At 41.2% G+C, this 26,420-nt stretch overlaps 1 protein-coding gene across 5 annotated transcripts in view; it reads right to left on the bottom strand.

Moving 5' to 3' along the window:
• PLCH1 (phospholipase C eta 1) overlaps positions 1–26,420 on the bottom strand; it is a 180,830-nt gene that overhangs the window by 24,090 nt on the left and 130,320 nt on the right. For all 5 annotated transcript variants that reach the window (XM_045851645.1, XM_045851642.1, XM_045851643.1 and 2 more), the window contains 5 exons: positions 19,436–19,556; positions 16,685–16,856; positions 13,952–14,059; positions 3,044–3,205; positions 304–375 (listed from right to left, as the gene is read on the bottom strand). In XM_045851645.1, the coding sequence (XP_045707601.1) occupies positions 304–375; positions 3,044–3,205; positions 13,952–14,059; positions 16,685–16,856; positions 19,436–19,556 (635 nt within the window). The remainder of the gene's footprint in view (positions 1–303; positions 376–3,043; positions 3,206–13,951; positions 14,060–16,684; positions 16,857–19,435; positions 19,557–26,420) is intronic.

A 26,420-nucleotide genomic window follows, 5' to 3' on the forward strand; every position in this document is an offset into this window, starting at 1 on the left:
TTTGCCAGTATGCTACTTGGTTTTTGATACTTTTGATGAACAGTAATTCCTAAATTCCCAAGTAGTTTAATTATCAACTTTTTCCTTTTCTGGAATCCTATTTAAGAAATCTTCAGTTACCCCAAGGTCATGAAGATACTCTGCCATTACCTTTCAAACTTAATTTAACTTAATTGAATTACACACATTTATCAATCTTTTTTCCCCTCTTATTCTCCATCGTCATTTCCCCTCAACCCCTCTCCTGCTCTCCATCATTATTTCCCTTCAGCCTCCCTCCCATTTATCAATCTTAACTCATACCTTATGTTTTCCGAAGTTGGTCATGAGGGATCGTCCATGTGATTTCTTTCCACCTTCCTTCACATCTGGATGCTGAGCAAATAAAGCATAATGTAACTATTTTTCATCTTTATTTTATTCTTTCCTTAGTTCTGATGAAACGGCAGGCAAACCCTCTCTGTGTCCACCTCTAGGTAGGAAGCAAGAGGTTCCCAAAGGTGGCTGAGTCTGCCTTGAAAGGGGACAATGGCGAGGAGGGTCTGGGCACTGGCCAGGAGACAGGAACAGCCCACAGTTCCCGAAGCTGGGACCCAGGGCCCCTCAGCGGCCTGGCCAGTGACTGCTCACAAGGCTCTCCACCACGCGGGATGTATTCTTTCAAACACCATGAGTGGGGATAAAATCACCTTCAATTAAAAGTAGATTTAATTTTTAAAAAGGGCAAATAATCACTAAGAGCCAATTCTACTGAATTAAAAAAGGAACGACATTGATCAAATACTATTATTTAGAATTTTAAAACATTAAACATAGATAAAACCCAAGCACACATATGCGGTAACAAGACTGTTTTTGAGCAAACCGAAGCAAAGTCTCTCTGTTCATCGTCACAGTGCCCTCTGCGGCGAGCACTGGACAGATGTATGGGAGCCTCAGAAGTTTCTTCCTCATGTGGGTTAATCTTCTAGGCTAGAGATCTCCTTGCTCAAGCCTGTCTCTCATTAGGGTACAGAAGGGCCACTCTGCTAAAAGGGCTTAGACTTTCATTTAGTTATCAAACCCCAAAATACGTACTAATGACATGGGTTAGGGAGAGACCAGCACAGCAGGCCTTGCTCTCCCAGGACTTCTTGCTAAACTGAGAAGAAGCAGATATAACCACATAAATGGTGTGAATGTGGGTAAGCAAAACCACTTAAAACCCAAAGGCCAGAGAGGGCATCTGCAAATATCCATAGAGGCTAATCAGAGATGCCATTTTGGGTGGGGACTGGGGAAGCTGAAAATTAGTTGGAGAAAGAGGCAGTTCCGGAAATGCTGGAGGGCCACGGGGTTACTGGGTAATTTTAGGTGACTGTTTATATGTATTGATTGCCTTTGAAGATCTATTAAAGCTGATCATTAACTGTTCAAAAACCCTGAAATTAAGAAGGTAGCCAGCTGGGGTCATAGAAGTAACACTGCTCTCCAAGTTAGGAGACCCAGTTCCGCCACCAAGTAGCTACATGTCCTTTGGCAAGCCGGTTCTTCTGACCTCAGTTTTCTTACCTGTGAAATGGGGGGAGGAATGAACCAATGAATTCCTTTCTACTTCTAATTGCCCTTCTATTGTTAGGGGGATCATGTCACTTACTGCCCAAAATAGCATCCATTTAAGAGTAAAATGGAATACTTTTAATAATTACACCAGGAAAATAGGTATAAAGTAGGGCTGTCCCATGCAAGGTGAGGTATATAGTCATCCTATTTGATAGGCACCTACTATTCCCCCCGAGGATTATGCTAAGTGCATTACATCTATTCTCATTTAATACGTACCAATGTCTTTGGAGACAAGTAGGATTAAAATCCCAATTTTATTTAAAAATCTGAACTATAATGAAGTTAAATACTATGTCCCAAGTTAGAAAGCTAGCCAGCGATCAAACAGGGATTCTGCGTAGCACCAAGTCTCCTTGCTGGCTCAGCACCCTCCCGCTCCAGCTTTATGCGGAAGGGTAATATACAATAGTCCTCCCCCAAGCCATTCATTCAATGACTATTTATGAAGGTCTCAGTAGACAAGCCAGCACAAAAATGGTTATCAAGAAGACACGGTTCCTATCTTCATGGAATTTTTAGTCTATTTGGGTAGACAGACATTGAACAAATCATTACAAATGTGTTTTAAAAACTTCAGAAAAGAGAAGATAAAACAGGTTACTGTGGGCAATATAAGGGGATAGCTGATCTAATCCAGCAGTCAAGGCAGGACTCAAGACATCACACCAAAGCTGAAGTTGAACAGAGCAGCAGTTGGAACACATGTAGGAATGGAGTATTACAGGCAGAGGAAATGTAATGAGAGGAAGACCATGGCACATAAACAGCTACAGCTGGTGTGACAACGGTGGGAAGCGGTGTGACAGGGAAAATGAAGAGATCTGAGACTGGAGAGACAGGCAAGGATGCACAGATGCAGGTCCTTGAAAAACCTGGTCGGAAGAGTTCAGAATTCATCCCAAACACAGTGGGAAGCACCACCAAAGAATTCTAGACAATAAAGTCTCAGGGTGCGATTTGCATTTTTAAAGAATCATGCTGATTTCAGAGTGGAAATTAAAGAGAAGAAGGGCAAGAGAAGTCTAGGTGAGAACTGACCTTGGCCTACATTGGGACACAGCCATGAAGAAGAAGAAAAGTGGACAGACAGGAGACACGAGCAGGAAGTGCAGTCAACGGGGCGAAGAGGCCGGCCCAACGCGGAGCGGTGGGAGGTGGCACTATGTGGCAGGCTCCAGCCTCCCCACTTGCCTGGGCGCTCACGAGGAAGCCAAGTGCAGGGGCACCAGGCTTTCTACTGTCACTTTCGCCCCCACCCATCCACTTTTAACTATTCCTCACATCATTTTGCAATAGGACATTCTTATTTCTCAAACAACAGGAAGGCAGAAATGGAAGAAACTGGAGACACATTTCACAAATGACAGATGATCAGAAACAACATATGATGTGCTTTCTTTTTCCTGTCAAAGGACAAGGACGAGAGGGAAGAGTGTACCTCCTTCAGGTGTGCATTTAAGCCTTCGTGCGTGGCCTTCAGTAGTGCCCTCACTGTGAAACTATCAGGATCTTCTTTGTCTCGAATTTGAGATTCTTTTAACAGGGACTCCAGTTTTTTCCTTATGAAAGACTCCACCTGATGCTCAGTGGTCCCGTTATTCTGCAAAGAATTAAGCAATGGAAATGATTTCCCTTAAGAAACACAGAATCAATTAGAACACACCCTGCATTCAAGCCAACGTAGCTTTTACAATTTGATTCTCTCTCAATTGACTGTGATAAGTTAACCTCACTGCACCATTTCAGTCTTCCCCGACACACACCATTTCCAATAAATAATGATTATGATGACTGCATTCCACCCTCAAGAACCTTACAAAGTCCTTTTGTCATTTCCATTTCAGAGCTGTTGAATCTGATGCTTAGAGAATTTAAATAAGGGGCTCAAGGTTAGAGAGCTACCAAGTAACTGATGCAGGATTCAAACCAGGGCTCCCATGCCCTTCCCACTATGCTACTTCATGCTTTCAACAGAGAGAAAGCCCAGGAGTATTTTTGGAGACTAAGTTTTTTATACCCACATAAGTAAATCTGAGCAAAAACATGCTGTTGAAAACACATCACTCTCTTCAATGAGGGGAAAAGGATGCTATGGAAATCCCAACAGTGATGAAGAGAAGGGTTTTGCTGCCATCACAGTTTTCTAGCAAAGGTTCTACATTAGTAAAGCATGCTCTACAAACACGGGAATGGATTAGTTTTCTTGAAGCAGAAATTCGTAGAGAAGGGTAGTGACAACCAAAGCTGGGGACATACTTTGGGACCAGTGGAGGCACTGGAAAGCAAGAGGTGGAGAGTCACTGAGAGTCTCTGGGTAGACAAGGGCCTGAATAGTATTTCAGAAATACTATTAACGGGCAGTGTGTGCAGAGAGAGGAAAGGTGCCTACAGATGAAAAGCTAGACAGATTGGTCCCCCTACAAGCACTGACAGCCTAGGCCAATAGGCTGGTGGGAGATACAATAAAAATGAGAGAGAGTTTGAGAGCGAAATTCATTTTGCATAAAACAAAAATATATCAAGCTACTATATGCCAGGTGAAAACATTAATAAAGCATAACCCCACCACATCCTTGGTGACACAGAGATAGACAGCCTCCTTGATAGATAATTATAGAAGCAGGTGCAAGTAGAGTGACAGATGTAAGGAATGCCACAGGAACCGGAGGAGGGGAATGTCAGAGAGGCTTGGGAATGTGGGAGAGATTCCAGGAGCAGAGGACTCCGGAGTCAAGCCAATAAAGATGAGTATACTTCCCTGGCTGGCATAACTCAGTGGATTTAGCGTGGGCCGCGAACCAAAGCATTGCAGGTTCGATTCCCAGCCAGGGCACATGCCTGGGTTGCAGGCCATGGCCCCAAGCAACCACACATTGATGTTTCTCTCTCTCTTTCTTCCTCCCTTCCCTCTCTAAAAATAAATAAATAAATCTTTTAAAAAAAAGAGATGAGTATACTGGGTTTCTGTGGCTGCTGTAACATACTACCACAAACCTGGTTGTTCAAAAAAAGGAGAAATTTCTTCTCTGAGTTCTAAATGCCAGAGGCGTAAAATCTAGATGTCAGCAGCACCTTGCTCCCTCCCAAAGGCTCCAGGGAAAGACCCTGCCTTGCTTCCTTCAGTTTACGGCACTGCAAACATCTCTTGGCTTGTGGCAGAATAACTCCCATCTCCTCCCGCCCTCACATGCCTTCTCCTGTGTGCCACCCCCGACACTTGCCATTGGATTTTTAAGGCCCACCCAGTCAAGCTGAGATCCTTAATTATGCCTGCAAAGACCCTTCACCCAAATCAGGTCACATTCACAGGTACCAGGGGGTAGGACTTGGACAAATCTTTTGGTGGCAACAAATCAACCTACCACAATGAATAAGAGCCGACAGTCTGGCAAAGAGAAGGGTGACAGTGTTCCAACATGAGCAGAAGTGTGACAGAAACAATATCAAGGAGAACTAGTAACGGTGTGAACGTGGACAAAAGAACACAGGGGAATACAGAAAAAGCAACTATGCTGTGCTAAGACTCACGAAGCACTCACATATACTAATATTTCATTTGAGCTTCCCAATACCTTTTAAGGTAGCAATAGGGTTAGACAAATTTTATTCATAAAGATACAGAGGCAGAAAGATTCAACTACTTGTCCAGACACACACACACACACACACACGAAGTGCCTGGACTGGGATTTAACCATAAGACTAGCGATGCAAAATTATGTCTATCTCACCAGGTACTGCTGCAGCATCCCTCTTACACTGTTACAAATTAAGATGAAACATGAGTCAAGTTCATCGTGAGCAAGTTAATTATCATTGTATTTTATACCAGCAATATTCCTGTATGACACCTGGGGAATACACGGCCACGATCCCTCTTTGGAAAACAGTAGGTTTCACTTAAGGTCAGGAGGGAATCCTAGAAAAGAACTCCAGGAAGCAGGCTCCCAATGCATGTGATCACATGACCCAGAGCCTGGCAGGGAGAGCATTTGTTGGGAAGACAAAAAGAGAAAGCGTGTGACAGCACCTGGGGTGCCCAGGTCACACAGAATGCCCCAGATACAATCTGTCCCCTTCCCCAGGCCAGGGCGTGTGGAATCGGAGACCGTCAGGAGATGAACTGTGGCTGTTATGCCCAGACACTCTCCATGTCAGCACAGCGAGGCTGGATATGCAAAGCCAGGCCAACGGGGGCCGGCGAAATAATGAATGCTTAATACGAAGGCTCTAATTATTCACTTCACAGCCTCCAAACACTGAGACTTGTTGCTGAAGCAATGCTATTTCTGCCTGTTGATCTTTTTTTTCTCTGTGATTTACAGCACAAGAAAATTAGCGGCTGTGGAATAACAAATAAAAAGTGTGGCTGAGGTTTCATTACTACATTATCATTCGGTCCCTGAACCCAATAGCCCTGCTTCAAGAAAGCTGAGACAGACACGTGACCTTGCAACCTGTCAGCCATCAGGCAGCTGCATCGGAGACCACAGCTGAACACCACATGCATCCTACTCTTTTGTGCCCCGAGCCCCTGGGAGCGGGAAGATGTTGCAGCAGTGGGGAGGGGGAAAGGAAGGCAGCCCTTTAGTATGGTGAGCAGTAGTTTCCACAAGAGATCATCGTTCATAATTCCTTTTCGAAGAAGCACATATGATCTAGGAATATCTGCTACAAATGAATAAATCAAACACATAAACACTTTGTTTTGTCTCCAGCACAAAATGAAAGTACCACTGACAAAGTGGGCAGCCCAGAACATTGGCCACTACGCCGGGCTGGGGAACAGCAGGAAAAGGAAGAGACTGGGTGGAGGGCTGACCCTCAAAGGGACACCCCCTCAAACAGTGGTGTGCTGCCTGCGCCGAACGCTGGAATCACCAGTGGAGAGTTCAAAACCCCAGGCCGCCCACACCCAGACCATTTCCACGGGAACCTCCGGGCTGGGACCTTGCAGTGGGATTTTTGAAAACTCCCCTGTCATTCCAACGTGAAGCCAAAGTTGAGGATCTTTGCTTTAAACCAAACCAACAAACGGAACACTGGAATGCCTCACCATCCCCCAACATCTTTTTTCTTTCTGGACTGGAGTCCACAGGCAGGGAGGATAATATCTTAGCTGTGCTCTGTGCGCACACTACAGCTTTCCAAACCCATCACCAATGGCCACGAGCAGCAGCTGCTGCTCAGCTGAGTACTCCAATCTGCTACTGTGTTTTTCCTGCTCCTTCAGCTCCTTTAAAACACCTTCTTCTGTTCAAGGACCAGTTGAGGACTTGAGCGATAATCATGCTGCTACTGCCATTCTTGTTACTGATGGTATCTAGCTTTTACTGAGCCCAAATCATATGTCAGGCATTGTCCTGAGCTCTTTACAGGGTACGAACTGAGCCCTTATTTTAAGGTTACATAATTATTTCATTTCCTTAGTACATAGGGGGTCAATTTGTGCATCCAGGCAGAGGGAGGATGACTAATCACCTATTCTTATAATAATAGAGACCACTGATTTGATTGGCTCTCAGTAAGAAATCAGACAGACATAGAATCATTTTTTCTGTTTGTCTCAAGATGCTTTCAAATAGCAACAGCTCCTTTTATAGTACAGAGACTCCGGGAGATCAGGAGAGAATTTCGGACTGCAGGGTTCTCAAGGTTTCATTGTTCGCCCCATGGTGTACAATGTCATGGGAACCCTAGGATTGCAGATCTGCTCCTTCTCCAGCTCAGATGTCGGTGTCGGCCAGGAAAGGCCACTACTACCACTGTGCAAAACCAACTGGGACAGCTCCTTGCCAGGAGCGTGAGCCCAACTTCTAAAAAAGACAGTCAAGCAGAGAGTTGTGACAACATTTTGAAATGTTATTATGATGTCCACTTAGAAAAAGAGGATAAAGAAACTCAGGTATAGAGAGGTAGGCGGGCTCCTCAAGGTCACACAGTTGTTAGCAAGTGACAGAGCCAGCTCTGAACCCAGGTGGTCTGTCTCCGGAGCCTGTGTGTTTAACAGCTGCTGCTGTCTCTCTCTAATCTGCTCTGGGTATTCCAGCCCACTCTGAGCTCTCTTTCCCACGAACTCACATTCACTAAGTCAAAACCATATGACATAACAGCTTATGTTCGTAATTCATTGTTTGCTTCCAGTGTGAATGCGCCTCTACAGCTAGATGGACTCCCCAAACACAAAGTCAAGGGGTTCACGCACAATTAATGTCACTCCTGAGATCACAGATGGCAGATGTAGTTTTCCTTATCTGAATTAATCACACTGAAATGAAAGATTTTGTAGTTCTAGGAATCTTCTAGAAGAGCTCCATGTGACCCTGCTTATGTACTATGAAATGAAAGGGGTTTTTTTTTGTTTTTTTTTTTACAAAAATCAAGACTCCCTTAATTAAATCAGACTCTAATAAATGACATATTAGTTAACTCTAGAAAGTTCATGTAGCCCTGATCTTGGACTAATCACTTCATCCCTCAAACCTTAGTTTCCTAATCAGTGAAGTTATGGTTTCTACCCCACCCCCATGGTTATGGGAATAAAATGAAATACTGTAAGTAAAATCCTTAACATACTGCTTGTGCTTAATAAGAGCTCAATAAATGTTAGGTATCTAAAAGCTACCTGACAGTAGCTAAGGTATAAAAAAATAACAGTACAGTGTCAAAAAAGTAGCAAAGGTAGTGTTTCTTTAGAGCTGGTAAACATCCATTTTTGAGAGTTATTAGAGCAAACTTTCTTTATATAATTTTAATTAAGCAAAAGCAAAAGCAAAATGCAGTCCAAAGTAAACGTAAGTCTGGGTATGGGCATCTGTGCGTGGATGTGGGTTTATACACGCCACGGCGCCTTCCTGTTTTGAAGCCCCCACTGCTCCAATGATAAAAGAAGCTGAAAAAGAAAAGCCAGTCTATGTCAAAAATGAACAAAATCACTGCAGATTATAAATGCAGCTGAGCTGCATGTTCAAAGCAGGCGGGGATGGCCAAAAACTTACACCTCAGAATATAACAGAGACTAAAGGCGTCCCACGTGCCACGGGAGATTCGAGCTGGTCTCACAACGTGAAACCAAGGGGGTGAGGGACACTGGAACAGGTCCTGGCTTATACAAGAAATCATTAAAGAAAACAACTATGTAGAAGATATAAAACTTAACATCAAAAGAAGCAGGAGCGACAAGCCAACCAAACTGTTGGTTTGTTTGGTGATTAGATCAGGGGCGTCCAAGGGCAGAGAGCCCCCAACCATCAATATCAGGTCTGGTCAGGAATGTGGGGCACAGCTGGGGGGTTCTCAGTCAGAAGCAATCCCCAAATCATGAGATAAGAAGGGTGAATACAGAGTGAAAGCAAATGGAAGGAAAAACCATCCCACTCAAAAACAAACCTTTTCAAACCTTTAACCCCAAATTCTAAAACCTTGAGGAAAAGTAATGCCAAGACAGAATGGCACAAATACCAACCCATGAAACAGGAATTCGCCCCTTCACATTTAAGTTAATATGTTTAGATGCTTAAAGACATGAAAAATAGCCCCCTAAGAAAACCAAGAAACTAGGAAGCTAAATAATGAAATAAGAACAAGTATCAATGAAACAGAACCAATAATGAATTTTGCAAATAAAGCACACAGTACTGAAATTAAAAGAACAATAGGTAGAATAAACTTTATACCAGACAAATTCAAGGAGATAATTAATGAATTAATTGTAAATGGTACCCAGCAGTCAACACAGAGATAAAAAAGGATTAAAAAATAAGAGATATGGAGAACAGACTGAGATTCTGACATAAATCTAATAGGACTTCCAGAGAAACAGAACATGGCAAAGAAATAATATGCAAAGAAAACAAATGGCTGATTTTGAGAATAAAAGAAAACATGAGCTCTCTAATAGGAAATGAATACTGAGTGCTAAGAAAATAACTAAATAAATCAACTTCACTCCTAGTCCATAGTGAAAGTACAGAGCGAGGATGGAGAGGAAAGACAGATTATCAACAAGAAAAGAAAAATTAGACTCATAGGAAACTTCTCTTCAGCTATTCTAGTTTCTGGAAGACAATACCTTTGAAACACAAGGAAAAATACACACATACACACACATACACACACACGCAGAGCAATGTGCTGCTTAACAACGGGGACACATTTTGAGAGCTGTGTTGTTAGAAATGTGTCATCATGGGGAGACCATCATGGAGTGCACTTACACAGACCCAGACGGTACCACCTACTGTACACACCTGGGCTGTATGGTGTGGTCACTGCTCCAAGCCTGTGCGGTGTGTTACTATACAGACAACACAAGATTACATCAAGCACAAGAGAGAACAATGCAATCAAGAGCCGGAGTAAACCCAAGCTGTATGAGGCTGCTGCCAGCATAATATGGCATACTGTTTTACAGTAAACTTGTCTCCATAAGTATAAAAATAAGCTCTAAAAAAACAATTAAAAGCATAGTACATATACAAACCAGTAACATAGTCATTTATTATCATCATTAAGTATTATGCGCCGTACGTGTGTTATGTGTGCTGCACTTTTATAAGACTGGCAGCACAGTAGGTGTGTTTACACCAGCATTGCAAACACATGAGTTGTGTGTCGTGCTATGATGCTACCACAGCTATGACGTCACTAGGTGATAGGAATTTTTCAACTGCACTATAATTTTAAGGAACCATTGCCACACATGCAAGTCTGTGGTTGACCAAAATGTCCTTATGCAGTGCATGACTATAATATGTACACTATGTTAGACCTTACATGTTCATTACCTTTACTCTTTGGCAGAGTGGCACAAGTGTATCAGGTACTAGAAACTACTGGAATCTTCTAGGCCACCTTGTTTGTTCCAAACCCCTTATTGGCAGGATGCAACAGCATGACTAGCATTTAGTCCCTGAGTGAACACTTTTGGTAGCGAGACCCCACAACTGCAGGAGGTAACTCATCCCTTCTGTGAGTGCTGACACCCCTTAAACCAACAAGATCCCTTATCCCTAAAATGGGTCAAACCCTAAAACAAATCAGGAGGAACGATGAATTTGTGGCTAAGGGCGTAGGAAGAGAGGAAGACAACGGCTATGTTTGGTGTGAGATATGTACACAGGTTGAATAATGGTTTTAGGGCATTAGTATAATATGAAAAGTCGTTATGCATGACCGTTCCACGGCTCATTTAAAACTTGTTAGAAGGCGTGGTGTTGATGGCATGAGCTTCACATAGGAGAGAGGGAGCTGATACCTGTGCCTGAGAGGCTGGCTAACCCAGAGAGGGCAAGAAAAAAGATACTGCCTAACGTCGGAGGAGAGGAGGAGAGGAGAAGAATCGGTGAAGATGAAATACGGGGGCAGAAAGTCTACAAGGCGCATTGACATTAGAGGACTCCCTAAAGATGAATAATCGTGAGCTAGCCTCAGTGAGTCAAGTCTGATCATTGTGCTGTGGTTGAAAGGAAATTGTTCCTGTTCCTTTGAGCTGCATGATTCTCGGATCACTGGACACACAGGCTTTACCTTGTGGCTTATACATTGTGAGCCAGATTTTCTCAATGGCTGAAGCCACAAAACAATATGAGGCAGAAGCTTAAAGGATTCAATTAATTCAACAACAGAAAGCATTTGCTACATGAGAAATAAACTTTCTGTGCGATGTGAGTCCCTTAGTTAGAAATAACAGCAGACTAGCAGGATCAAGAAGACCGGTGTGAGGGCTCTGCTTCTGACACGAGGGGAATCCTGGACGAGCCACACAGTCTGCTTCTGACCTTTGCATTTGCTGTTCCCTCTGCCTGCAACGGTCTTCACCAGGTATCAGCACAGCCAACTCCTCACTTCCTTCAGGTCTTTGCTCATGTTTCCTTCCCAGTAAGACCTTTCCTGCCCATTTAAAACGTTGGCAGACCCTTCATGTACCTCACTTTCTCCACTTTTCCCTCATTTTTCCCTTTAGCACTCACCACTGCCTAGTACGTGATATTACTTATTTAATTCTTGTCTCTCTTCCCCTTCTCCCAATAATGTATAAACTCCATATGGCAAAGATTTGTATCTGTTTTGTTTACTGGTACCCCAACTCCTTCAGCATGATGGCTGCATCTCCCATAGGAGATGCTGTATAAAAATTGGTTGAATGTGCAAATGAATCTTGTGTAAGTCTCGTGAGAGTATTTGAGTGTTCATGAATGCCAAACTAAAACAATTATTGCAATAATTCAGATATAACCTACAAATCTAACCACATTCCATTGAGATAAAATTGAGGTTAAGAACTTCCTCTAAGGTACTGGTTTCACGTAAGCTACGCACTACATCCTTAAGATCAGGCAATTTACATTTGAGCCCTCTGCTGACAATAGGACTATACATTGACTGATTATAGGATAACACCTTGGCTTTCTAAAGACAGCATTCCCTTTTCTTACAAGAACTCAAAAATAGAAAAACAAAAGGATTTGGAAAAGTAGAATAAAAACTATAGATTTCCACTAGAATGTTGATTTCTGTATGTATTTTCTCTCTGAAATTCTAACAAAGACACAGCTGTAACATTTCACAATCAAGGAGCTTTCCGCCTTCCACTAAGGCCTGAATCCACGAATCCAAAGGGAAGATCATGACTATCCCTGCGGAATCATGCTTGAAACCATCTACCTGTCTGGGTTCCTAGAAAGCGACTCAGCGGCTGTGAACAGGAGAGGAACTCAGTTCGATATTTTCACAGGTGAAGTTATGGATTTGTTTCTATAAAACTGTAGCTAACTCAATTTTATAATTACAGATATTTAACTTAGAGTGCTCACTGACATTAAAGAAAAAAAATTTTAAGTAGGTGGATTTAAAAACCAGAACTTGGGTTTTACTCAGAGCAAAAAATGACTATATTGTGATAGTAATTATTTTCCACCATCATTTTCACTAAGAACAGCATTCCCCAACCTCGTAACTAGTCAAACCTGTTCATTCCCTGTGTTCAAATGATAGATTACTCTGAGGTTAGCAACCAAGATGTCTTGGGAACAAGATGCAAAGGTAATGAAATGCAGAGACAAAAATCTGATTTATAAAATAAAGCTAAAAAATTGAGCTAAATTACCCATAATCACAAGTAATTAATCACAATATAGTAACTATCTGGATGAGCAAAAAAGAAACTATTTAAAACATTAAGTGTAGTCTCACATATGTAAATGTATTTAGATTAATTTTCTATAACCACAGCCCCATTACTTAGTGGTAGTAAATTGAGCCAAGATAAACTATTAAAAGGCAAGAGATTAATACAGATGGTGACTTTTTTCCTTTTCACTTCAAGCGGATTCTTTTAAAGTATATTAAAGGCAAGAAAGAAATGTCTCCTGGGCCTTCAGCTGCCAAGAAGCCTTTGCCGCCTTTGAAAATGATGCCAGCTCCCTTTGGTCCCTACAGGAAGATGGCAGAGTTACTATTACTTAGAAGAGAGCAGACTGTTTTTAACAATGTAATAGATAAACTCAGGGCTATGATGCAAGTTAGGAGAATTTATACAAAATTTCTCAGTCTTCTTGAGGGCAGAATAACAATCCTGATAGCTAGAGGAACACTGCTTTTCTATGCAAATTAAATTGTAAACCCTATAACAAACTAACATAAGCAAACGCTTCTCTCAGGTTGACGTGTGATCCTGACAATCACGTGAGTTGTAGAAGATGGGGATGGAGCGGGTGAGGTCAAGGTGGGAGGGGTATCTCTTTAAGGCTTGCATGTCCCCCAGGCTTGTGTTCCCTTTGGATTACCTGGCTATATAGTGCTTTTCTAGAAATGTGGTTTCTCGATGTAGGACAGAGGTCTAAAGCACCATGCAGGTAACAAAATATTCTATGCCATTTAAGATGTGGTAAATTAAAGAGCAACCCAAGAGTCCAAAAGAGTTTGGAAATCCTCCAGCCCAAGGTTCGTGTTTTTAGGGCCAGGATGGGCATCCTAGGGAAGCAGGCCCTTGTGCAGCTAGGTCCTGTGAGCCAGCTTCCTGCTAGCAGGAGACAGAGAAACAATTTATTTCAACAAAGACGGTAACATTTCCAACTGCAATTTGAGTTTGGCCTAGGGATTTGTCCCTGGAGATAGGGTCAGATGGGTTGATCGCTAACATTCCATCCAACTTGAAAACACAAGAATCCTTGACTCATTCACTCCATGAACATTTGAGGGTCAGTACGCAAGCATGCAAAGTGATTTTCAACAAATATCCCCTTTTACCTAATAAATATCCTTATGTTTGTGAGGATTCCAGGACAGCTGCAATTTTTATTGCAGCACGTGGAGGGTAAAAATTATGGCCATGTCTGTAACTTACATAATGGAGCTTGAATTTGCACTCATCTTCAATTTCATCTGCACTGTCTTCATCCGAAACTTCTCCTTCCTCTGCGTCATCTCCAAGATGATAAGGCAACTTCTTACCCTGAAATGGAACAAAACACTCTATTTAAAAATGAAAATAAATTCACAATAGCCCAAAGATGGAAGCAATCCAAGTGTCTACCAACAGGTGAGTAAATAAACAAAATGTGGTGTATACATACGATGGCATATTGTTCAGCCAAAAAAAGGGAAGGAAATTGTGACACACGCTACATTTTGGATAAGCCTTGAGGACATCAGGCTAAGTGGAATAACTGTCACAAAATATATATGATTCTACTCATATGAGCTACCCAGAGTACTCAGATTCATAAAGACAGAAAGCAGAATAGTGGTTACCAGGGCCGTGGGGAGGGGAGAATTGGGATTAATGGGTATGGAACTTCAGTTCCACACAATGAAAAGAGTTCTGGGGATATGTTACATGCTGATGCGAATGTACTTAACACCACTGAAACGTACGATTAAAAATGGTTAACATGGGAGGTAAATTTTATTATTTGTATTTTACTACAATTAAAAATAACTTTTAAGAAGCGAAAAATAAAAATGTGTTATCCCTTGGCCAATCATTACTTCCAACTGACTAGATAGCAGATAGTTTGTATTATGAGCAAAACAAGGGACAAGGGACTTCCAAGAAAAGGCAATTTAACTACTTTCAACAAAATATAATTAATTTGGGATGTTATATTTACAACTAAAAATCAGGCTTATTTTTGACAATATAATGGCTCATCATAACAAGTATCATATCCATCCAGTGCCATTAATAGCAGCGCATATACATACACATATACATATATATACATAGATATATACATATATATATATATATAGTTGGAAAGTATATATGTGTTACAGTTATAATAATAAACAACTTGCCTATCTCCAAAGTGGTAGGTAGCCATTCAAACAATGCCTTTTGGATCAGAAATCACTCTGATGCAAAAGGAACACAGGAAAATCAGTTCCCCTGTTTTGCTTTAGATGGAAGCATGCTGGTTTACAGATCTAGAATTCATTCTCCTTAAAGTCTGAAGGATGTCACTACTAGCTAACATACCTCAGGGGCCTTGAAATACTTCACTCACAGCCCATCTGATGCCACCCCTTCCAATGAGCTCCTCAGGATTTCTGGATCTGGTGCCCATCAGCCCTGGGACATTCCATGTCAAGTGACTGACGTCCAGTTACTCAGAAGGGACTCAATTAGTTCATTTCAGTATCTACCTTAAGTTCTTCCAAAATGCAAGGGCTTCAATCAAGTGGAATTATTCTGCATTGAACCTTCTGACTACTGACTAAAGGTGACTCAGGAAAGTGGAAACATTTACAAGGTGACATAGGTAACAGTTTTCTAACCTAGCCATCACTATTCATCACAAAAGTTTTCTTTAGAAAGACTTCAGGCCCTGGCTGGCATAGCTCAGTGGATTGAGCATGGGCTGCAAACCAAAGTGTCGCAGGTTCGATTCCCAGTCAGGGTACATGGGTACATGCCTGGGTTGCAGGCCATGACCCCCAGCAACTGCACATTGATGTTTCTTTCTCTCTCTCTCTCTCTCTCTCTCTCTCTCTCTCTCTTCCCTCTCTAAAAAATAAATAAAATCTTAAAAAAAAAAGACTTCAGGACAATTGATGATGTTATCTCTTGCATTATTTGGAGCTTTATTCAAAATGCTTTCACACATACAAATGCACAACCACTTTGATGGGGTCAGTCTATAATTCTCATGTAACAATAGAAGAACAGGTTTGACCTATCCCAAAGATGAATACTTTACATCTTTGCCATTTGCTGACCCCGCTCTTAAAGTCTTGCTATGAAATCACAGTTTCTTTGACATTTTTGCACCTCTTCTGTGATGTTTGGCAAGAGTTTTTATGCACACCCCTTTTAGGTAAAATATAATCCAGTTTGAATGTTAATACTATACTGTTCTTCCTTAGGTTTTTACTCTGCAAACAATACTAGTGACCAAGATGGTTTTAATTCAAACACAAAATTATCTGGAATTAAGTAAACTCACAAAACGATCTGCAATCTCAAGGAAGTGTCCTTCTGGCTATTCCTCGCATTTATAAAATGCATTGCAGGTAGTAAGTTTTCCCCCTCAGAAACATCTGTTTATGAAATATCATTCTAGTCATGACCACTCCTTCGCATACACGCAACGTCCTGAGAGGCACAACGCCTGTGCCCGTGCTCCCTTTGAAAGGAGCGCTTCCCATTTACACAACCATGGCCGATCAACCATGAAGACTGTTTGTCTTCTTTGACAGACAGTTACTGGAGCTTGAAATGGGAGGGAAGAATCTGAAAGAAATGCTTTCAGAGACAGGCACAGGAGCCTTCTCTGCCTCTGTGCCCCACACGGCTCTCCAGTCTGAGCTAATACAAGCCTAAAACATTAAGCCTTGGCTTACAGTATTCATACTCTCACTTCATAAAAGCATTCTAGAATATGAAGTCATTCCATAATTAGCTTTTTCCTAAGGTATGACTATAAGTAAATTGGAGCAAGGTTCATACACAAATCAAGGCAACCTTTCATGTGTGGACTCAGATTATTATTCTTCTGGGAAACCACTTTGTAACCCTTACAGGAGGGAGGGCTAAGTTGGTCATTAATGCTTTTACCATGTTCCTTCAGATAATTACCTTCACTAGGATTTTGCCTTTCAAACTTTGAGGGCTTGGAAGCTGCTTGGACTCTCCCGTGTCAACAGACGATAGGTCCAGTTTGTCCTGGAATATTCCTTTCAGGTACTGAGCAATCTTCCTTTGCTGCTGCACACTGCAGTGATTCTCAATCGACAGTATGACCGGGAACCTGCAAAAAAGGCACCACGTTCTAAAGGCAACCACCAGTAACTCGGGGTGTTTCAAAACTTGTTCTGTATTCATTATGTTTTTGCAATCCTAGTAACTGGAGAGAGTGGTGATGGTTAAAATGCTTCACAATGAGGAAAATGAGAGATGCATTATACACACACACACAAAAACAACAACTCCTCTGAGTAAATACATTTTACCAATCCACACAGGATGACTTAGTTTGGTATTTTGAGTCACGGAACAAAAATGGTATGTGTATATATGTGTGTATGTCTTTTAAATAAAGAGAAAATTTTAAGAGAAATGAGAAGCCTAAAGAAATAAAATTCACATAATATAATTTTGTTTTATTTATTCAAAAGACTAGAAACATCCAAGAGACTACTGAATATCATCAAATGAAGATATTTGCATTTAATATATACCATAAATAAAGTGTGTAATCAGCCCACAGCTTGAATATTACTATTGAGGGTAAAATAATCAAATTTTGTGTTTTATAGCATCCTGTGCCAGGAATTTCAAAATCATTTCTATACAATTATATACTAAGTCTTTACTTTCCAAGAAAAGAAGAAGAAAGAAAACTTAAGCATTCACTTACCACCAGCACTCAGGTTTCTGCATGCAGAATTCAAGACCTAAGTAAAATGATTACCAAAGACAGCGTGGAGGTGGTGGCCAAGCCAGAAAGGGAACCAGAAGCGATTACATGATATTACTCCTCTTCTGACTTTGTTTTTAACTTGTGGCAAGAAATTACTTCAAATTTGGGTTTGTTTTGACTTTTTTTTGGTTTTCCATCAATATCTTCCAAAGTAATAAGTAATATATTTTTCCAGAGTTACAAATTGATATTTAACTTGTCTAATATATCTATGGGGAGAAAAATCTGTTTCTTAGCTTGTATTACAAGTGTGAGCTCTACAATACAGGCTGTGACCTTTTGAAAGTATATTCTATCCTTATTAGTAACACCTGACACCAGAGGTCATTTAAGAGATGGACCTTTGTGACCAAAATCAGTTTGGTTTTCTGACTACAATCTATTTGATCTCATGTCCTCACACGGGTTTTATACAGAGTGGCAGGAAAGAAAGAAAAAACAAAAGAGAAATCCTCAGTGTCTATGCAATCACAGCACAGAAACCTAGCAGTGAATTTTTAAGTAGCTGACCTGTTTATGAAAAGCCTATTAATGTCTAAAGATGCTTAATGTAAAGCAGTGTTTCTCAACAAGGGAGGGAGGCAATTGTGCTGCACCACCCACTCAGGTACAGGACATTTGTCAATGTCTGAAGATGTTTTTGCTGGTCACAATGTGAGGGATGCCACTGGCATTTACTGGGTAGACGTCAAGGATGCTGCTCACCATCCTACATGTACCAGACAATTCCCCCACAGCAACAGTTGTCTGGCCTAAAATGTCCGCAGTGCAAAGGTTGGGAACCCTGGTTTCCAACATTCAACCAAAGCATGAACTCTTAAGAATGAACTTTTAAAATGTGCTAAACATGCTTATTAATGGTTTTAATATGAAGTGCTCTTCTCCTAAAGATTCCCAAATGTGGCGTAAACACTGTCAAGTCACCAGAGGCTGCCCCGAGGTACATAAGTAGCAGGTCTTCTCGACACGCCGCTTCACATATTGGGAAGCAGTAAATTCACGTCTTCCACTTGGTGAGAACTAACAGTAATGATGTATTAGAAATCAGTACTCGAGATTCTCCCATGTATTACAGAAGACATCATAAACTGAACCTAAGAGCCTCTTATTAGAACAGCATTTTATCCTCATCGGTAATTCATGACAAGGTCAAATATTAAAAAATTTAAAGGCTACTAACTTTTATTAGATTAACCTTATGCAAATGTAATTTTAATTTGCTTCTGTATAGCTCTGGAACTCGAGGGAAGAGTTCTGAATGTATAATTAGACAAATGACAAAAAAAAAAAAAAACAGGCCAAGAGCAACCACTTGAAAAATAATGACAATTAAAGGAGGAAGGAAATAAAACAGAAGACCACGGGCCAAAAAAGGAGAGTGAGAAGCAATGAGAGCAGTGGAGGAAAGAATGTTATAAGAGAAACAAACCAAAAAAGCAAGCACCGGGGAGAAAATAGTAAACATTATCAAATTCTAAGGAAGGGTCAAGTAACATAAGTATGCAAGACACTAGTATATTTGGACATCCAGCAAGTCTAGAAACCTAGATATTATTTTACTGATTTGTAACATAACACTGATAAAGTACTCTATATAGTAACCCGAGTTGCCAGACTTGATGGACACCCTGGGCTTAGAAATTTTGAGGTCACTCTTTGCAAGACTGTGCTTTGAAGAAGCACGTCTAGAGGCAGAATGGGGTGAGGAATAAATGCGGCATGAGAAAGTATGTACATAGAGCCCATGCTATCTGTTCCCAGTGTTCTGTTGGGAAGGAAGGGGAGACTGAGGGTGGAAGGAAGGAGGTGAACACTCCAAGGGAGAGTGTGCACTTTTAGAGTCACGTTCCATTGGGCAGCTCTCAGAGCGCTGGCTGAGCTCAGCTTCCCGGTGTCGCTACACTTACTCATTCTTCACAAACGCGTGCTTGTTGATGGTCTCCACGACATCTCTGAAGGGGATTTTTGAAGTGAGAGTATAACCGTGGTGAACGACTGGTTCCCCGTCTGGGCCATCCCAGCAGTCGACTGCCAAAAACAGAACTGTGTATCAACAACCAAAAGCTTCTGGCATTTAGTAATATTTCTGGAGATGGCAAATAAGTATTATTTCATTATTTGAGATTACACATATTACAATCATGACAAGGATGTCAAACAGAGAAATATAAGTATTCTGATAGATTTACACATTTATCAGAACAAGGAATTAAAGATAATAAATAATTTGTTTGGGGGGGGGTGCTTGTAAGTTAACAAAGATGCCATATTCACAAGCAGCTTAGCATTTACCAGGAACTCTCATTGGAAACTGGTCTAAATCAAGGGTTCCAAGGATACTGATGGTTTCTTAACAGATTAGTTCAGTCATTTCACTTCTTCAGTTGGCTAAGGTCTTTCAATAAGTCACAGTGACCATCTCAAATCAAAAATAAGGTTTTCATTTTTGTTTATTTAAATTATATTTCCATTAGATTTATTTACATTTTATTAATTCTACAGTAGTTATAACATTGACATCCTGTGTTCAAATCCTCAGGCCCTGCCAAGATTCATGTGAATATGGGCAAATGGAGGAATCATTTAAAATCTTTTATAATCTATAAAAAGAAAATAATAATAGCACTTGCATCATAACTTCCAGTGGTGATTAACTACATACAAAGTTGCTTATCATTTGGCACAGAGAACTGATACCGCTACTGATAACACTGACATTATGTGTGTAGACAACCTCACTGGCTCTGAGCTGGAGAAAGGCACTAGCTTCCTCACCATCCTCTCCACCTTAGAGTGTGCCTTCTCTTGTCTTAAACTACTGCCATCAGACTAATTTCCCATGTCTTTACCATGTTGTTCCTTTGTTCAAAAGCCTGCCCAGTGCATAACACAGCATCCAACACATAGTAGGTACCCAGTAGATACAGGCTAAATTCACTAATAACTATCCTGCAGTGACTCCCACCTCATTAACCCCAAGGTCCCCACACTCTCTGGTGCTAGAGACTGGCTAGTGTTCGCTCAGCCTGTTTTCTCTCTCACCTGGCACACAGCTGAACCACCATGGCCAGCCGTTCCCTGCCTGCAGGAGGATGTGGTCCCTGAAATGCGGGCACAAACGATGTGTAGCACACCTGAGTCTGGCTCACCAAAACTCACCCTACGCAGTCACCCATGCTCTCCCTTCTGCTGTGACTTCAGAAGTCATTGTTGAAGGCAGCACGGCCACAGGGTGGACAGAGCCTGGGCCCCTAAAGCACTGCTCGAAAGATTCCTCCATTCGGAACAACTATTTTGAACTTCACAGAAGCAAAAAATAAACTTCAGTTGTTTTGAGGAAAGAGATTTTAGGTTTGACTGTTAAAGGAGCTAGTATTGTCTTAATGAATATCCTACCTCCTGTCTGACAAGTCACCTCATTTTCTCCTACACCCCAAATCACAAACTTGCTCTTTCAGTTAAGGTTTCCTCACACACAGTCCTACCTCATGCCTTTGCTTTGTTCATTTAAGGTCAACTGAAATCCCTCCTTTTGCTTTCACTTTGCTTATATAAATCCCAATCCAGGCTAAGCAAGGATCCCCCCACAGAACCTTGTGAACTCTCTTGACATTGCCTTTCCTTACGGTAGGGGGTCACAAGCTCAAACGCCAACAAGAGCCTAGCAATTAACATAAATGAGAGCAGTAGGCCAAGAGCAAACGTTTGTCTAAATGAGATAACTGCTTCTCACTCTGGTGACCAAACTGGAGAAAAACCCAAAAATCTACATCTTATTGCTGTGAAATTTCCCAGGTTTTTGTTACTGGCAATTTAATCTACTTTTAGATTATGGAGCAAACATTAACCATTCTGTAGGCTGGATTTAACTGATGGAATGCTAATTGAAACTACCTTTTAATTAGGGCCACACAGTTCAGGACCACTCCTATTCTTTATTTTACTAGCACCTTCTCTATATGTGTGTTTTGTATATTACCTTGAAATAATCTCCATTTCACTGAAAACATGTTCACTATACCATAATGTGATTTGATGGTTAATATTACATATCAACAGCCTGGGCTATGATGCCAGTTTTTTTGTCAAATACCAGTATAGATGTTGCTATAAAGGTATGTTTTAGATGTAACTAACATTTCAGACTTCTGGTCAAGATGGTGGTGTAGGCAGGCATGGTTTGCCTCCTCCTACAACTTCATCAACTAAATATTACAACTAAAATACAGAGATACCATCACTCAGAACTGTCAGAAATAGAGTTGAATAGAAGTCTGATAACTACAGAATTAAAGAAACCACATCCACCCACATAGGAGGGGTGAAGACGCAGAATACGCCGGTCCCTCACCCACATGTGGTAGATAAAAATTTGGGAGGAATATCTCAGGAGTGAGGAGGCCCAGCCCCATGCAAAGCCCCTCAGTCCAGGGTTCCAGTACCAGGAAGAAAAGTCTCCACAATATCTGGCTGCAAAAACCAGTGGGGATTGAGTTGATAGAAGAAACTGCTGGAGCCCCAAGTGGTTGTCTTAAAGAACCCACACATGGTCTCGGCTACTCAGACTCACTCCCTCTGAGCTCTAGCACTGGGGTAGCAGCTTGAAAGGCACCACTGGCATACAGGGAGGAAATGAAGTAGATGGCATCAAGGCATGCAGAGACTACTGTCCCTTTTCTGAACCCTCCCCCAACAGAGCCAGCAAGCTGGTGCCATATCTGGGACTCCATCAACCTAGCAAATACTGTTTGCCCTGCCCTGAGATCACCTGAGACTCCACCCCAGACAACTTTAGGCCCACCCATGCTGCTTTTCTAGATGAATGGCTGGTCTTTGCTCATGCTTCGTAATTTTCTAAATCCTTTCAAACAAGCAACCAAGGCTCAAGTACAAGAGGAGGGTATACTCAGCCCACATGAAAGGTACACCTGAAGGCGTCAGCTTCAAAAATAGGGGACACTGTGCCATTGGACCCTATAGGACACCTACTACATTAGGACACACTACCAAGAACATGGAGTCAAAGTGGCTCCACCTAATACATAGAAAAGAACACAGGGAGGCTGCCAAAATGAGGAGACAAAGAAACATGGCCCAAATGAAAGAGCAGATTAAAACTCTAGAGAAAAAGCTAAATGAAATGGAGATAAGCAATCTGTCAGAGGCAGAGTTCAAAACACTGGTTAAAAGGATGCTCAAGGAACTTAGTGAGGACATCAAGAGCATAAAAAAGACCCAGTCAGAAATGAAGGATACACTAATTGAAATAAAGAACAATTTACAGGGAAACAACAGTAGAGTAGATGAAACTGAGTATCAAGTCAGTGATTTAAAACATAAGGAAGCAAAAACTGACCAATCAGAACACCAAGAAAAAAAAAAGAATCCAAAATAATGAGGATAGTATAAGCAGCCTCTGGGACAACTTCAGGACATCCAACACTCACATCATAGAGGTGCCAGAGGGAAAAAGGAAGAACAAGAAATTGGAAATCTATTTGAAAAAATAATGAAAGACAACTTCCCTAATTTGGTGAAGGAAATAGACATGCACATCCAGGAAGCACAGAGAGGCCCAATCCAACACACATCATAATTAAAATGCCAAAGGTTAAAGATAAAGAGAGAATTTTAAAAGCAGCAAGAGTCAAGCAGTTAGTTACCTACAGGGAAGTTCCTATTAGACTGTTGGCTGATTTCTCTAAGAAACTTTGCAGGCTAGAAGGAATTGGCAAGAAATACTCAAAGTCATGATAAGCGGAAACCTACAGCCAAGATTGTTCTACTCATCAAAGCTATCATTTAGACTCAAAGGACAGATAAAGAGCTTAACAGGCAAAAAAACAAACAAACAAAAAAACCTTAAAAAGTTCATCATCACCAAACCATTCTCTGAAATTTAAAGGGACTTATATAAGAAAAAGATCAAAACTATGAACAATAAAATCATAATAAAAACTTATCTATCAACAATGGAATCTAAAAATCAAACTAAGCAAACAGGAAGAACAGAGACAGGATCATGGATAGGGAGAGCAGTTGGATGGTTGCCAGATGAGAGGGGGGTGTGAGGGAATGGGTGAAGAGGTGAGGGGATTAAGAAGTACAAATAGGTAGTCACAGAATAGCCATGGGGATGTACAGTTCAGTGTAGGAAATGGAGCAGCCAAAGAACTTATATGTACAACTCGTTGATATGAACAATGTGGGGGGATTGCCTGAGGGAGTGAGGTGGTGCCGGGTGGAGAGGGTGGGAAAGGGGGGAAATCAGGACAACTGTAATAGCATAATCAATAAAATATAATTAATTTTAAAAAAATATTTCAATCAGTACGCTTTGGGTAAAGCAGATTATTCTCCCTAATGTTAGAGGTGGGCCTCATCCAGCCAGTTGAAGGCCTTGTAAGCAAAGACTAATGTTACCTAATACAGTTACCTATATAATCAATTAAGCATTAGTTGTTAAAATATTCTTAGGGAAAATAATTAGAGAAGGTAAAAGGAGAAAAAAATTTCAATGTTAATACCATAGGAACACTGGAAACAAAGTTTAAGAACAGAGATACTGTTGAGATGGCCAAAGGATTTGGCACACTATTATGCAGTGTCATCTGGTTCCTTTGAGCTTGCGAATAAGGTCAAAGACATCAAAAACATCTTTCACAAGAGAAACTCTATCCTTCCCTCTATGTATACTTGACATTTGTTAAAGATATTTTCTTTTTTTAATGTTATTTATTTATTTTTAGAGCAAGGGAAAAGGAGGGAGAAAGAGATGGAGAGAAACATCGAGGTGTGAGGGACATATCGATCAGATGCCTCCTGCACGCCCCTAGTCAGGGACCTGGCCTGTAACCCAAGCATGTGCCCTGACTGGGAATTGAACCAGTGACCTTTCACTCTGCAGGTCGGTTCTCAATCCACTGAGTGACACCAGCCAGGGCTATTTGATATTCTTTCATTTTCTTTTGAATAGAGGTGTTGAAAGAATAAACAGGTATTTCAAAAATACAGATTTTCAACAATTTACACCCTGATTTATAGCCCCATCTTTTTTTTTAAGATTTTATTTATTTACTTTCAGAGAGGGAAGGGAGGGAGAAAGAGAGGAAGAGAGAAACATCAATGTGCAGTTGCTAGGGGCTGTGGCCTGCAACCCAGGCATGTGCCCTGACTGGGAATCGAACCTGCAATGCTTTGGTTTGCAGCCCACGCTCAATCCACTGAGCTACGCCAGCCAGGACTATAGCCCCATCTTGAATGAGCAAGCACGTAACAGGGTTCCTCATAAATAAACTAATATTTTCAACAACAAAATATATATATGCAACATACATAAGGCAACAGCACACCTAATCTGATTATCATGAACACATAAATGGAGATAACAACACTCCCAATTGGTGCTGGCATGCTAACGTGTGGCATTGGTAGCCATGTTCAAATGGCAGTGACATTTGCTGTAAGAGCTCATGCTGCCATGAGACTGCTGGAAAGGTCAAAATCTTCTAACCAATTACCCTAGCCACAAAACAGCCAGGGCCCGTTTGTCAATCAGGTCACCCTGGAAAGGCACCGGAAAGCACTCCGACGGAGCTGGTCAGCGCTAAAGGCCGAGCAGCCAACATGACAGCTCCTCATAGTGTCACTGAAAAACGTTCCCCCCTGAGAGAACTCCCAGTGATCATCGGGAGGGCTGGAAACCGATTACAGCAGCGATGCCACATCACTTCCATAATGAGAGTGGAAATCCCCTGCACAAAACATCCATCTTCATAAGCAACTCAGGCTGAAAATCAGGGGAATAAAAGGCCATGTAAAAAATGTTATCAATTTGATTTTCTGACAAGCCCACTTTACCAAAAAAGATTTATTATTCTTCCCCAAGACATCACCTATATCTTGACCAAGGACTTTACTGCAGCTGAACTAATGGAGATGGAAAATACAATGCTATCCAAATAGAAGCCTGAAAGTGAAGATATTCTTTGGGCCACAGTTCCATGAAGAAACTGTCCAGAATTATTACTCTCCATCTCCAAGTGGTATATTTGACAAAAAAAAACATCTGGGGCACCTGCAATGATCAATTCATGACCTGCTACATTCTATAAATCAGGTTCTTTAAATCCTAGCTACAACTGTTTGAGAATATAAATAACTTTATCTGGACTTTAGAGCATACATACTGTGGTATCTCCAGGCCAAGTTTCAAATGTAAGCTAAGATCTTCAAAACACAGGACTGATAGAAATTTTTAGAGAAACACAAAAGATCATACAATCAAATTGTAAATCTTCAGAAATATCTAAATATCTAAATGCCAGGCCTAACATGAGATAAGCAAATTTCTCATTTTAAAGTCAACCTACCCTCTGTGCCGTACACTTTGCTTTTTCGAGCCCTTCTAGCGCTGGTCATGTTTTTCAATGCTTGTTTAAAAAAAAAAAAAAAGACTTCCTGGAAAACAGTGAAGTGCAGGAATCATCTGAACTTGGGTTCAAATCCCAACTTCCAAGCTTTCCAGCCATGGGACCCTGAGCTGCTTACCCCACTCCAAGTTGGGGTGTCTTCATAGGGAGATAAACCCATCTCCCTTAGTAAGAATTGAATGAGAATGTATGGAAAGCACTTCATCAGAAACCAGCCCACAAAGGGGCTGAAATCATAGAAGTCCACTGTATATTTAAAGCCAAGGTGGCAACCCCATTTTTGAACAGTAAATAGACCAAGTATTAAATACAAAGCTGACCAAGTCTCCCAGATAAACATAATTCTTCTTAACAAAAAACTTCCAGAAATAGTAGCTTGACTTTCACTGTCCAGGCATAGATTATTCTAACAGTAGACTTCAAGCCAAATGACAAAGGAGGAATTTGATGATGCGAGCTG

This window comes from Phyllostomus hastatus, unplaced genomic scaffold (genome assembly GCF_019186645.2).
Source record: "Phyllostomus hastatus isolate PE091 unplaced genomic scaffold, TTU_PhHast_1.1 phas_contig_86, whole genome shotgun sequence".
Taxonomy (NCBI): Eukaryota; Metazoa; Chordata; class Mammalia; order Chiroptera; family Phyllostomidae; genus Phyllostomus; species Phyllostomus hastatus.